Source organism: Phacochoerus africanus, chromosome 9 (genome assembly GCF_016906955.1).
Source record: "Phacochoerus africanus isolate WHEZ1 chromosome 9, ROS_Pafr_v1, whole genome shotgun sequence".
In the NCBI taxonomy this organism is placed as follows: Eukaryota; Metazoa; Chordata; class Mammalia; order Artiodactyla; family Suidae; genus Phacochoerus; species Phacochoerus africanus.
In genome coordinates this window covers 13,903,015-13,917,657 of record NC_062552.1, presented here as the reverse complement: position 1 = coordinate 13,917,657, position 14,643 = coordinate 13,903,015, and the positions used below count along the sequence as shown (strand labels likewise).

The 14,643-nt window shown below is 43.8% G+C and overlaps 1 protein-coding gene across 4 annotated transcripts in view; it reads right to left on the bottom strand.

The window, feature by feature from the left end:
* The window catches only part of KDM1B (lysine demethylase 1B), a 57,273-nt gene that overhangs the window by 14,958 nt on the left and 27,672 nt on the right, over nucleotides 1-14,643 (bottom strand). For all 4 annotated transcript variants that reach the window (XM_047796960.1, XM_047796959.1, XM_047796962.1 and 1 more), the window contains 6 exons: nucleotides 12,570-12,754; nucleotides 9,107-9,283; nucleotides 8,625-8,699; nucleotides 5,344-5,481; nucleotides 4,271-4,442; nucleotides 1,296-1,423 (listed from right to left, as the gene is read on the bottom strand). In XM_047796960.1, the coding sequence (XP_047652916.1) occupies nucleotides 1,296-1,423; nucleotides 4,271-4,442; nucleotides 5,344-5,481; nucleotides 8,625-8,699; nucleotides 9,107-9,283; nucleotides 12,570-12,754 (875 nt within the window). The remainder of the gene's footprint in view (nucleotides 1-1,295; nucleotides 1,424-4,270; nucleotides 4,443-5,343; nucleotides 5,482-8,624; nucleotides 8,700-9,106; nucleotides 9,284-12,569; nucleotides 12,755-14,643) is intronic.

Sequence of the window (14,643 nt, the reverse complement as noted above, 5' to 3'; positions counted from 1 at the left end):
CCCAAGGTGGGAAAGGCCACCCCAGGGCGGAGGGCAAAACAAGAAGGAAGCGGAGCGGGGAGAAGAATGGACAGACAAACCCAGATGGAGACCCCTGGCAGGAGAATGAAATCTCTCAATAACGCCCAGGAAAACTTATTTTAGAACCAAACGTAGCTATGACTTGGGCACGGGTCCCACTCTGTGATAAAAATGAAAGGGGTGGAGTTCCCTGGTGGCTCAGTGGGGTATGGATCTGGCATTGTCACTGCTGTGGCTCTAGCTGCAGCTGTGGCGCATATTCAATCCCTGGCCCAAGAATTTCTGCATGCCCCAGGTTCATCCAAAAAAAAAAAAAGAAAGGTATATTAGGCATCAACAACCCTGGCAAAGGAGAATTATCAGAAAAAAACTGCATTTGGTTAATTCCATAAATACTATGCCACCAAGATGTCTTCAACATGGCAAGTCCAGAGAGGGTGACATGCAGCATGATTCTGGAAAAAGATGCTATTCTAATCCCAAAGAATCACCAAATGGAAACATTAATTGTCCCAAAGAGGTAATGAGGTCAGGGGTCATCCAGGCCACCTCTAGTCAAAATACAGACTATCCAAGGACCAAGATCACATTTGGTGTCATGAATTCGACAAGTTTAAACTTATTTTAAGCAAGGTGAACAGATCCTAAAGGCAAAGATCCTCTACTCTGTATCTCTGTGTTTTCAGACCACGGCATTGGAAATGCTTGGAGGGCCCCCAAGGAGGGCAGTGAACACAGGCTCTCTGACTCAGTCCCAAAGCCTCCTGCATTCAGGTTTATATACTGAGTGTCTTCACAGGTTATTACCTGCAGAAAGGTTGCTCTTGCTTTATTAAAAAAAAAAAAAAAGCAAAAAAAAACCCCTGTGAGTTCCATTCATGGGTCAGTGGTAATGAAACCAAATGGCATCCATGAGGACACAGGTTCCATCCCTGGCCTCGGTCAGTGGGTTCAGGGATCCAGCACTGCCATGAGCTGTGGTGTAGGTTGCAGATACGACGCAGATCCCGCATTGCTGTGGCTGTGGTGTAGGCTGGCAGCTGTAGCTCCGATTCCACCCCTAGCCTAGAAACGCCCATATGCCATGGGTGCGGCCCTAAAAAGACAAAAAATAAAAATAAAAACCAATGTGAGGTTCACAGACTCTAAAGTGGCCGTTTTCAAACTTTTAAGCAGCAGAAACATTATTCCCTGTTTATCCAGACGACCTTGGGCCCAATATTTTCACATCTAAGACCGAAACATACATAGAAACAAGCATGTTCAAAGCACACCTGGTGGAGGTTGCTGCCACAGGCATATTCCAGGTTACTGAGATGGAACTGGAGGACCTGCTCCTCCAGCTCACTGAACTGGATTCCAGATTCCTTAATAAAAGCTTTGTAGATCTCCTCTATCTTTTCTGTAATAGAAATGGAACACAACAGAAAACAAAACAAAACAGCTTTAGCATTATTCTCGAATTCCTCATCTTTTGCATTCAACCTCCTTGAACCCCAAAGCCCCAAACTTCCAAGGCTTTTCCCAGGGAAGGAATATCAGTCTTGATAAGGTGGGTTCCTCTTGATAAGTAAACGCTTATCTTTACAGGGAACAAAGCCGTGTGGGTTCTATGTCTTCAACCATGTTTCATTTCTGCTGTGTTGAGAAACTGTTTCTTCTTTTGCTCAAGATACAGGAAAAGTAACACTTGCACATATCAAGAGAGGGGACTCCCATCCCTTTTCTGCTCCTTCTGCCATCATCTTAGAGTCAAGTCCTTAGAATATCTCACTTTGATTAGGAGAACTATTATAGACTGACTATTGGTTATCTTCTCTCCCAAACATTCCAAATACTTCATTATGGACTTAACACGCCAAGCCTCTGTCTCAATCTCTCTAATGACTGGTTCTCCACTGTCTATGTAATGAATTCTAAAACCCACAGCCAGACAGTGTTAGCACATTTTTAGCCTTTCCAAACACAGCAAACACTACTTGCCCACTCACAGGCTCTGCTGCGCTGCTGCTGCTCAGACTTTTCCTGGTAAATGCCAAGGCTTCAAAGTCTGCTACTGCCACTCCCCTCCCTGGAATGCCCTCCCACCCTGGTCCCATCCATCCTTTACAGACCAGCGTCACTACCAGCCTCCCTCAGGAATCACTCCTCGGTTATCAACCCCCAGCACTTATCTATCCCATCCAACTGGAATTTTCAGCTACATACACACCACCCGATGACGTCATTCCAACGACTGTCTTAGATGCCTTTTGCGGGTGGGGATGAGAATCTTAGCACAAGCTCCTTCTTTATAACCTTCTCAGTGACACCCATCTAACATATACAGCGCAGACTCAAAGCATTCATTATACAGCTCAAAGCATTGTAAAGCATTAGACAGGTGCTTGACTAGAAACAGAATTGAGTATCTTTTTTCTTTTTTTCTTGTTTTTTTGACAACTCAAGGTTCTCAGTAAAATGTTCCATTATTTGCCTAGACTATAGCAGGGGGACATCCATGGCACCTCTGGATTTGTGCTATAGGCTTTTGCCCCTACACCACTGGGCTTTTTTTCCTACTTTGAGCACCTTCTTGTAGCACTCCCATTCCTGCCCCCTGCTATGCAGTTTCTATTTTCCTTTAGGATTTGTAGAGGTTTGAGAAGAAGCAAGATTGCAAGAATAGGATATAAAATTAACGTGTAAACAGATTGAGAGAAGCCTCGATGTGATTTCCACATAAATAATATGCAAAAGCCTTAGTACACTGGCTCTGTGAAAGTCACTCTCACTTCTTAGTATTTATATTTTTGTCTTGCAGCTAAATGCTAATGTGGTGAGAACTCAGACAGCTGAGATCCTGCGAGGCTGGCTCTACTGTAACCTCGTAACAGAGATGTGCATGCACGATTAGTAAAGCTTTTCAAAAGATATATTAATAAGATGAAACACACACTAAGTGTTGCTGATCCTCCCATAATAACTTGTTTTGAGTAAAGCGAAGACAAAGCTACAGTACTATTCACTTTTGTATCTGGTGACCCTGAAAGAATCATAAGGAACTCCCCCAACCCCCCGCCCCTGCAACCATCACACCTGCGCCAAAAACACTAACCAGATTCTAAACACATCCTGCAAGTCGGCCTAGTCACCATCCTCAATTCCAGAAAATTCAGCAACTCACCACTTGGTCTGGGCACGACCCCAGTAAGTTTCTAAAAATATTCTGTTGCGGTTTGTCAGTCAACACTCACTAGGGGCAATCAGAATGTGGGTCGGTCTCAGAGGTGGAGGGTGTAGACGGGGGAAGAGAATAAAAAAGGAGAGACGGCCCCTGCTACTGTGAAGTTTATCCCAAACAGATGGAGCATATCCCAGAGCGAAGAGCCGCGAACCCTCAAACAGAAACATGCAGTCGAAGCCAATTAATATCCTGCCAATTGAGCTCAAACGCTCCTACTGTACGAAACTCCGGCATGTCTCCGAGAAGGACAAGCGAAGATGTTCGGGTTACAAAATCGTAAGTTAAATAAATATCAATTTAAGAAGCAACAGAGTAAGAACTCAGCGGGCGCCCTCAGGGAAATGAGCTGCTACAGTCAGGTTTTCCAAAGGGTTGTGCTTAATATTGTCCATTTAGTACCATAGCCTAAGATTTTTTAATTAAAATTCTTAAGTTATAAAGCACATTCGTGCATCCTTAAGATATACTGGAAAAAAAAAATCTCAACCTACTGTACAAAAAAAGAAAAAGACATTCTGAAACACAGAAACTCTTACCTAGGAGTTCCCATTTGGTGCAGTGGGTTTGGGTCAGGTCGCAGCTGAGGCTGGGATTCAATCCCTGGCCTGGGAACTTCCCTGTGCCAGGAGTGTGGCCATAAAAAGGAAAAAAGAAAGAAAGAAAGAAACTCTTATCTAGACAAGTCATTCTACAGTGGCTAGTTAGCCACATAAAGCTCACCATGTTTCCTTAAGGTATGCTCCTCTGGGAAATTGACAATTGAAAACGTAAATGATTTTTGTGAACACTGGCTAATGTGTAAAGTACGATTTGTGTATGCATGCGTGCATACACAGGCCTGTGCTTAAAGCCCCTGAGGAGGTTCTGCTCCCCTCTGTGGAATGATCAGTCCGAAAGGAACAGCTCCTGAGGACTATTCTTATTGCATCCGTCCAAGCTCGTGGATGAATGACGCTCCTGCTAATCAAGCTTAGGTCAGAATGAGACTTCGATGGAACAATCAGAACACCGTTCTCCCCATACCTCCTAAAGGGACATCCTGGAGCTGAGTCTTATCCTTCCTCCACTCAGAGACCACATCCAAGAGAGCATTAAAATGAAAATCCATGCGCTTGTCAATAGTGGGGTCAGTTATTCTTCCACCTTCCTGAATTAAGTCACATCTTTCTCCAAATTTATGCATGCTGATGCCAAGCTTCAAAATAATAAGAATAAGAAGGTGAAAAGTTTTCCCTGGAAAAAACAGGTACAGGTTCTCAGCTGAAATCAGAGCTCTCATAGAGAATAGCATCTAGGACCTCTCAAACACAAAAGCTGATTGGGGAACAGCAGCCAAGGAAGGCAGTGAAAAACCAGCCTGGAATCTGAGAATGTGAGGGGGAAGCAGAGAGTCTGTGCCGTGCACTCTACAGCTTGCCAGGCAATAATTATCAACATTTTAGACACTGTCGCTGTGTACTGGCTCTCCCTGCTCTGACATTCGATCTCCTCCATGGAATCTCACGTAAAGGAACACACGAAACACACGAGCACTCAGAGAACATGAAACGGAACTGTCAATAGATAGCTCAGAAAAAAACCTTGGGGCTACCACAGGGCTTCAAAGAAACTATGTCGGGTTGCCTGATGAAAGACAGAAAGCCCAGTTCAATTTGAATCTCAGATAAACAATGAAATTTTTTTTTTCAGTATGCCCCAAATAGTGCATGCAAAATATCCCATGTAATATTTGGGATGTACACAGACTGATAAAAAAAAAAAATCACTGTTGTTTATGTGAAAGTCAGATTGACCTGGGCATTCGCATTCAGTATTTTTGTTTGCTTAATCTGGCAACCCTAAAATGATGAGTTAATCAATGGCCTGCAAACAACACACAAATATAAAGACCTTAGGGGGTACCATCTTTTAAGTCCTTTAGTTCCGCCTTCCAAGGAAGAAAGAACTGTACTTGTTTTTATTTACTTTTCAGAGGGGATGAGGGGGGCAAGAAATCATTTTGGGGGTGCCATATATTACCTAGAAGCAAATTAATACTACACACTGGTGAACCGAGGCAATTTTTTATCTACAACACAAATCTTAAAGAAACCCACTTGTTCACACATGAGTGCTACTGGGTTGTTGATACAGCCATTGACAATCTGGGCTCCTCGTCCCACGGTCACGCCTTTGAAAGACTTATCGTCCCACACTCGGCCTCCGATTCTGTCTTTGGCCTCCAGGACAGTCACCTGAAAAGGTTAACAATCAGAGAAGCTCCACAGGCTGGAAGAGTCATATCAAACGCAGTATTCTAGAGAACGCGACCGATGTTCTGCGATCATCGATGTGGGAAAAGGCTCTGAAAGAGAACGGGTGTGTCTACAACTGAATCACAGCAGAAATGATCACAACCTTGTCAATCAGCTGTACCTCCCTAAAACTCTGAAAAATGAAAACAGCCAGGAGTTCCCGTCGTGGCGCAGTGGTTAACGAATCCCACTAGGAACCATGAGGTTGCGGGTTAGATCCCTGGCCTCGCTCAGTGGGTTAAGGATCCGCCGTTGCCGTGAGCTGTGGTGTAGGTTGCAGACGCAGCTCGGATCTGGGGTTGCTGTGGCTCTGGCGTAGGCTGGCAGCGGCTACAGCTCTGATTCGACCCCTAGCCTGGGGACCTCCACGTGCTGCAGAAGGCGGCCCAAGAAATGGCAAAAAGCCGGAAAAAAAAAAGAAATAAAAATAAAAATAAATGAACAAAGCCAGAAAAAAAAAGTCAATCATCAGAAAAAAACAACAACAAAAATGCAGTATTATAAAGGTAGGGTGACCCAGTTAAATGAATTTCATATCGGGTTAATGTATTATTATGTTACTAGAGAGGTGACTTTAAAAAGAGGGGAGTGTGAGGAGTTCCCGCTGTGGCACAGTGGGTTAAGCGTCTTGACTACAGCGGCTTGAGCTGCTGCGGAGGCTTGGGTTCAAGCCCTAGCCAGCACAATGGATTAAAGGATCTGGTGTTGCAGCAGCTGCTAAGGCTCAGATTCAGTCCCTGGCCTAGGAATGTCCATACACCACAGGTGCACCCATAAAAAAAAAGGGGGAGTGTGAACAGGAGCTAACATAAATGTTGAAAATAAACAATCCAGACCCCAGCAAGGGGCAAGGGAGTGGTATGCTGGAGAAGCCCCTCAAACTGCTTCCTCTCAAATCCCATAATGATAAAATAAGATAAACCAGCACATGAAATTCATTACTTTTATTACTGAACAGTATTCCACCGATTAAAAAAAATTCTTAAAAATTAAGTTAAAGAGATGATTTTCGTCCTCTGAAATATCTACATATGTAGCCAAATTCCTTTAGTGTTGCCAACAAGTCTTCTCTAAGATATGACTAGTATCTTCTTAAAAAATCCTCTGCCATTCGTTCTAAGGACAACCTCACGGGCTTGGTCAAAGCAGGTGGGCCCCACACCCAGACTGTTTTATCGCTTCCAAATGCCTAATGCTGGTGGAACAAGAAGCTGCTCTCAGGTGGACAGCCCTGGAGTTCAAGGAGCTACACGTCCCCTGGTGGGAGCAACTGAAAATGGGACTCCTCTTCCGTACAAAAGCCATTATGTCACTTCTGGATCCCTAAAAGCACACCTTCGAATTGCTCAAGGAGGGTCCCTGAGCTCCCTATCTTTTAGGTTACTCCTTTCTAACCACAAGGGGGAGGGGTGGTCTCTGGGGGAGGAAGGGGAGAACAATAGAGGCTTCTAGAATATTCTTCCTCAGACCTAAATTCCTCATTTTCTCCAACTGGAAAAGCTACAACTCATGCTTCTCCCCTTCCCACCTTCTTCCTCTGTCTTCAGAGGAACACAGAACCATCCTTTTCTCGTTGCTTTTTCGTTTATAAGAGGAAGGCTGAACGTTAAAGTCAGCGCTCCCTAGACTCTGGACAGGAATACCTTCCCCTGTAAAAACACTATCTGTGGGTTTTCCAAGTCAAAACCACCCAAGAAACCTGGACCCTAATCTCTAATGGTGAAATAGATATATGACCATTTAGAACATCTCAGAACTTAATACTACTTAGAAAACAGTTTGAAACGCAAGCCTGCTTCCTATCAACCCACCTCTGATTCTTCGGTTTTGTCAGCAATATACAAGAATCCAAGATAGGTCTTGCATTCCACCAAAGGGGCCATCTCTTAAGGCACAGCCTTGGAAAACTTTCTCTTCTCTGAAACTCCTCCAGCAGAGAGGACATGGTAAAAAACAAGTTGTTGTTTCTTTTAGCCACACAGAGGGTGGTGAGAGACTAATCTTTAGGAAGAAGATGCCGGTCTGGGTCAACACTAAGCCTAATTCAATGCTACCGAATTGATTTTCACGTTTGGTTTAACTGAAAACCAAAGTCCTTGCAAAACAAGTTTTTTTTTTTTAAAAAGGGAAATGAATCAGATGGAGGAAGTCCCAGAAATCTAGGAGATTTGAATGAGTTTAAGGGAAATTAGGTATTGAATTGCACAAGTTGAGGGTAGCGGTGGTAACCTCTATTTCGGCTAATTCTGAACAATCAGAATAAGGCAACATACTAGAGAAAAAGAAATAATATCCTTCCTTGGAGAAAGACTATACTCAAATACATATAGTACTTTAAAAGTCCCGTAATTCTGTTGGAACCCTGGATTAACTCATTCCACCTTGCTTCCAAAAACAAAGATTTTTGCTTTCCAGAGTAAGGTTCAAAGTGTGCCTTTGATTTGCCTAAGAAAATTAACTGGATATTTCAAAAGAAATAGTGAGTTTCCAAGCTGCTATTTGTTGTCTTAAACTACTGCAGAAATAAGGGCTTTTTCTCTGCTGTTGTGTCAATGACAACAGGTCAAGAATTTCTGCTTTAGGAGTTCCTGTCATGGTTCAGCGGTTGGTGAACCCGACTAGCATCCATGAGGACAGAGGTTCGATCCCTGGCCTCGGATCAGTGGGTTAAGTAAGAATCTAGCGTCATGTGAGCTGTGGTGTGGGTCACGTAGCTCGGATCCTGCGTAGTTGTGGCTGTGGTGTAGCCCGGCAGCTGTAGCTCCAACTTGACCCCTAGCCTGGGAACCTCCATATAAAAAGACAAAAAAAAACCCCACAAATTTCTGCATTAACTTAAAATCTTTTTTGTCTTGCCCATCATAGGCTAAAACCCTCCCTCAGGCTGCTGGAGCTCCTATTTCTTCTACCTTTCTTTTGTTAAGCCAATTTGAAACTTTGTATCTTTCCTAGGATTGACTATAAAGATATAATATATTTAGCATTCTTTGCCAAAATCAGGAACTAGTTTCCAAGTCTCAGAAAATTTGGACCCAAAGAGCAGTTAACCATCTGTTTTCGCCTCCATGTCCCCCAGATCTTACCTTAATTCCAAAGTTATGCAGTTGCCTAGCAGCTGCTAATCCTGCTGGACCAGCCCCAATAATGATGACTGATTTCTTAAAAAAAAGAAAAGGAAAAAAAAAGATGAAGAAGAAAAAGAAAGAAAAATCTAATTAGAGCAATGAAAACAGTGTGCTGCTTTGGTTGTTCTAGAAGTAACTAGCTGCCAAGCAATGTTAGCTCATCTGTACTTCTCCAATATCCGTAGAAAGCTATTTCCCTAAAGATTACATTAGTACTTGTCCTAAGTCATCACTTCCTCCTTTTTTAGGGTCTAGGGGAACAATGCTCGACATTCTCTTCCCTGGAGAAACATATATTCTGCAAAAGTTATGCTTGCTAACTTTTATGGTGATAATGTGAGTTTTACTTGTATCATTAACATGAATGTACTAGCAACTACTATCCATGAGCATTTAGCATGACCAATGGCAGTATCGTTTGTGGACTTTCAGTTACCTACATTGTGGTAATCTTTAGGAAGAAGATGCTGGTCTGGGCCAACACTGAGAACTCCTGTGTTGATGAGACCTTTCCGCGTCATGAAATAAAGGATCCTCTCCACTTCCTGAACGCATCGAATACGAACGAGACCCCGGACAATGATGTGAGGGATGCATTTCTGAGGAGTAAGAGCCTCCTGTGTAAGGAAATACAACCAAACTGTTAAAACACACTAAAAACAACTCTTGGTTCCTCCAACACTTAAACCCAGAATTCCCCTATAACCCAGCAAGTCTACTCCCATGTATTTACTGGAAAGAACTAAAAACATGGGTAATGAACCCAACTAGTATTCATGAGGACGCAGGTTCGATCTCTAGCCTCGTTCAGTGGGTTAAAAATCCAGCGTTGCTATGAGCTGTGGTGTAGGTCAAAGACACAGCTCAGATCCCAAGCTGTTGTGGCTGTGGGAGGGGCCGGCAGCTACAGAGGAACTTCCATATGCCTCCTGGGTGTGGCCCTAAAAAGACCAAAAAAAAAAAAAAAAAAACTTTCACAGCAGCACTGTTCAAATTGCCAAAAGGTGGAAATCATCCAGTGTCCAACAGCAGATGAGCAGATAACAAAGGGGGTCTACCCACATGTGGAATATTATTCAGCAATTTACAAAAAGAAGACGTGCTGACACAGGCTACATCAGGGATGAACCTTGAAAATACTCTGCTAAGTGAAGAAGCTAGTCACAAAATGCCACATATTGTATGATTCTATTTATAAGAAATACTCAGAATAGGCAAATCTTAGAGACAGAAAGCAGACTAGGAGTTGCCAGAAACCGGTAACACAGGAATGGGGAGTCATTGCTTAATGAGTGTGGGGTTTTCTCTTGGGGAAATGAAAAAGTTTCAGAATTATCTAACACTGTGTATGTACTTAATGCCGCTGAATTGTACATTTTACAACAGTTAAAACGATAAAAAAGGTCAATTTTTTTTTTTTTTTTTTTGCTTAGGACCGCACCCACGGCATATGGAGGTTCCCAGGCTAGAGATCGCATTGGAGCTACAGCTGCCGGCCTACGCCACAGCCACAGCCACAGCCACACAGGATCCAAGCTGCATCTGTGACCTACACCACAGCTCAAGGCAATGACAGATTCTTAACCCACTGAGCGAGGCCAGGGATCGAGCCCACATCCTCATGGATACTCGTCGGATGTGTTTCCTCTGACCACAACGGGAACTCCAAAATGGTCAGTTCTACATTGTGTGTGTATTTTACCATGGAAAAAAGAGAAACTTCCCAGGGTAACTGGAATCCACCATCTATCACTAAGATACAGTAAAAACCAGAGAGGTCTGCCTGGTGAATGGAAGAAAGAAGAAAGGGACAAAAGATGCAAACCGCAATTTGTATTTTATCGCATAAGCGTCCCCTCGCAGGGGAGTGTGGGGATACGTTCTGGACTCAAGAAAACACACAACAAAAGCCTTAACAGAAACCCTTAGCAGCAGAAAAAGCTGGATGCTCATTGCTGATAAGATGTGGGGGTGTGGGTGGGCCGGAGACAGACTTAGGAACTTGTGACAAAGAAAAGAGAGAGAGAGGAAGGGAGGGAGAGAAAGGGGGTGGGGGGGGAGGGAGAGAGAGAGAGAGAGAGAGAGAGAGAGAGAGAGAGAGAGAGAAGATGGGGGGAGGGGCAAAGAGAAGGAGAGAGACTGGCTTTCTCAGTTCACCCCAGCAGCTTCGCCAAGGCCTTAGTCTATTTCAAAGACTCAAGAATAATGTGGCCTCAGCCCAGTGACAGGAAGTTCAAACAGGCTGGAAGGGGGCAGGGGGTGTCCACCTCTGGCCCCTCCTTTATTTGTGCCCAACTCCCGGCTGCAACAGAGCCTGATCAAACGCAGGAAAACGAATATAGATGAATATAAACTCAAAATGTTAAAGAAAGAACATGTACGATGCTGGCTTGGACTGCTGAAGATTTTTGAAACTATGTGCTTGTACCCGTGACGTTTAAAGAAGAATCATTTCAAAGTCTAATTCCTTTAAAACAACCATATTTGAGTTTTCCCACTACCATGTGAAATAGACGAAATATGTCCTATCCTCATAGCACAAATTAAAATAGCTTTACACTGATAAGTTCAGGACAGTTTTCCTAAAAGAGTCGAAGTCAAATTTCAAAGTCAACTAAAAATAAATCCAGGGCCATTTTTGAAAAGGGGATCTTTACAACTTATTTACAGGAAATTCTGACCACAATTTTGTTTCGTGCAGCAACTGTTTATTGAGCATCTACCTCAAGTCTGCTGGGGAGGAAATGAATAACTCAACCTTGCCCAACCGACCTACCTGGGCCTAATTCGTACAAACTGCACTTGCAGCCATAACTTAATCAGGTCATGTCAGACTAGAGTCTAAATCAATGAAATACCCGGTTGAACTGATTAGCTTTCTTTAATCCAGATTACTTTGGCAGTCTGGCAAAATTTTCTGCATTCAGCAGTCACTCAGATAATGGCAGGAGAAATGAATAAATTGGAAAAAAGGACTAAGGTAGGGAAAGCTTTTTTTTAAAAAAAAAAAAGCTTGAATTCCCACCCTGCCCTCCCCACAATTTATCTCCATCCCTTTCAAGGTGGGTGCTGGATGAGGCCCTAACATTTATTCAGTCCCAGCAGAGAGCAAATCACTGGTCTTGGCTGCTTCAGGATAACACAATGAGTAAGAATCTCTGCCCTCTTGTGGGGCCTGTAATCCCATCTGTAATGTTTTATCCTTTTTTTTCCCTGCCACTGCCACTGCAACTCCCTGAACCAAACTTGGCACCATATATTCGCTCATCAGAGAGTCAAGAATTCTGATAACTTATGTATGGTCTAAAAGGGTGGTTCTCAGGAAGGAGAGACCTTGCCCCCATCTGGCAATATCTGGAGACATTTTTGGTTGTCGCAATTGGGGGGGTGGGGGAAGGTGCCATGGCATCTAGGGGGTAGAGGCCAGGGATGCTGCTTAAACGACCTATAGGATTTCCCACTGTGGCTCAGTAGTAACAAACCCAACTACTATCCATGAGGACTTGGCTTCAATCCTTGGCCTCGCTTGGGGTTAAGGATCCAGGTTTGTCATGAGCTGTGGTATAGACTGCAGACACAGCTCGGATCTGGTGCTGCTGTGGCTGTGGCATAGACCTGCAGCCGCAGCTCTGATTTGACCTCTAGCCCAGGAACTTCCATGTGCCACAGGTGCAGCCCTATAAAAGAAAACAAAAACCAGAAAAACATCCTACAATGCACAGGACATCCCCCCCCCCGCCACCGCTGCCACCGCCCCCACCCCAGAGAGTATGTCCACACAAACACCAACGGGGCCGAGGTGGAGAGACGTGGATCTAAAGGTTCCAGTCACAGATGAAGCAACTCCGCTCTCTAACACAACTCTGTGTCCATGTGCTGTTGGCCAATACGCCCTCTACTCACCTTGCAGTTAGTATACCACAGGGCGAGGATGAGATTCCTCAGAGCCAGGTACATGGTGGGGTCCCGGGAATACTCTGGGAACTCATAGAGCTCATCCAGCTCCATCACGTCTGGCCTCACGCACAAGGCTTTGCCGCACTCGTTGGGCTGGTAGAAAGGCTGGAAGTACCGGTTCATGCCTGGCACTGAGAAAAGATGCAAATGGGCAAATCTTCGAAGTGTAACTCCGAAATCTGCATAAACTGAAGAGCAAAAACCAACCGAAAAGGAGCACCTAGGAGTTCCCGTCGTGGCGCAGTGGTTAACGAATCCGACTAGGAACCATGAGGTTGCGGGTTTGGTCCCTGCCCTTGCTCAGTGGGTTAACGATCTGGCGTTGCCGTGAGCTGTGGTGTAGGTTGCAGACGCGGCTCGGATCCCGTGTTGCTGTGGCTCTGGCGTAGGCCGGTGGCTACAGCTCCGATTGGACCCCTAGCCTGGGAACCTCCATATGCTGTGGGAGCGGCCCAAGAAATAGCAACAACAACAACAACAAAAAAGACAAAAGACAAAAAAAAAAAAAGGAGCACCTAGACAAGCTCCCTGATCTGCCCTGCATAAATAGTCCTGCTTCTGTCCAGTTAGAACAGGTGTGAATTAGACAAAACTTTATTTTCCAATTCTTTCTTCACAAATTCAATTTCTGTGGCATGGAGAAAGTCTTTTGGAAGTTTTAATTGTGATTAAAAAAATGTGCCATAAAATTTACCATTGTAATCAGGTTTGCGTGGTACCCTTCGGGAGGGTTCAGTACATTCACTTTGGCCAAACATTTCCTTCGTACAAGACAGAAATTCCAAACCCAACTGAATGCCAACTCCCTACGGCAATATATTTTTAAAGTAACTTTCACTGGGAGTTCCTGCTGTGGCACAATGGGATTGGTGGCATCTTGGGAGTGTTGGGATGCAGGTTCAATCCCCAGCCCAGCAGAGTGAGCTAAGGATCTGGGCTAGGTGGCAACTGAGGCTCGGATCTGATCCCTGGCCCAGGAGCTTCATGTGCTTCAGGGCAGCCAGAAAAAAAAAAAAAAAAAAGTAACTCTCGTGTGTATTTTTCCTATAAAATTAACAGATTCATAGAAGTAAATAATAATCACTAACCCCTGATAATACTTATGTGGTATTAACATTTAGGAGTATAATCTATTCTTAGTTGTGTTTCCGTGGAGAATGTAACAGATCACTTGTTTTTACAAAGCCAGAAAATACGCAATAAAAAGGCTGTTTTTCCTACCGGCTTTTCAAGAACATTGTCCCATGTCATTAAATATGATTTCAATGAACATATATTATCTCACTTATTATTTAGCCACTCCCCTACTGCTGAGCATTTCAATTTCATCCATTTATTTCACTATAACAAACAATGCCACACAAATGTTTGGACTTAACTTTTGATAATCTTTGCTCATTTATTTAAGATAAATTCCTACATCCAAAGAACATCTATTGTAAGGTGGTTTTTTTTTTCTTCTTTCTTTCAATAGCTGCACCTGCAGCATATGGAAGTTCCCAGGCTAGGGTTCAAATCAGAGCTGCAGCTGCCGGCCTACACCATAGCAATATCAGATCCAAGCCACATCTGCAACCTACACCACAGCTTGCAGCAATGCTGGATCCCTAACCCACTGAGGGAGGCCAGGGATCAAACCTGGATCCTCATGGGCACTAGGCTGGGTTCTTAGCCCAGCGAGCCACGATGGGAACTCCTATTTTAAGGTTTCTGATTCACACGGCCAAACTGTCCTTCAGAAATGTCTACACTCACTAACAGTATCTGAGTGCCTGTTTCATTCCACCTTCATTAACACTGGGATTTATCACTTCAGCTTTGATGTTGACCATATCTACATTTTTATAGAGGGGGCCCAGTGTGGTGTTTAGTTAAAAACCTTAAGATAAGGCCACACTGTCAAAATCTATTTGCACCATCAAAAATGAAGTTTGTTAGCGTGCAGGAGAAGATCTAGAATTCTTGCTTGTACACTAAGACTTCTGATGGAGAATTTTAAAGAGTCCTTTGAAGTAAACTG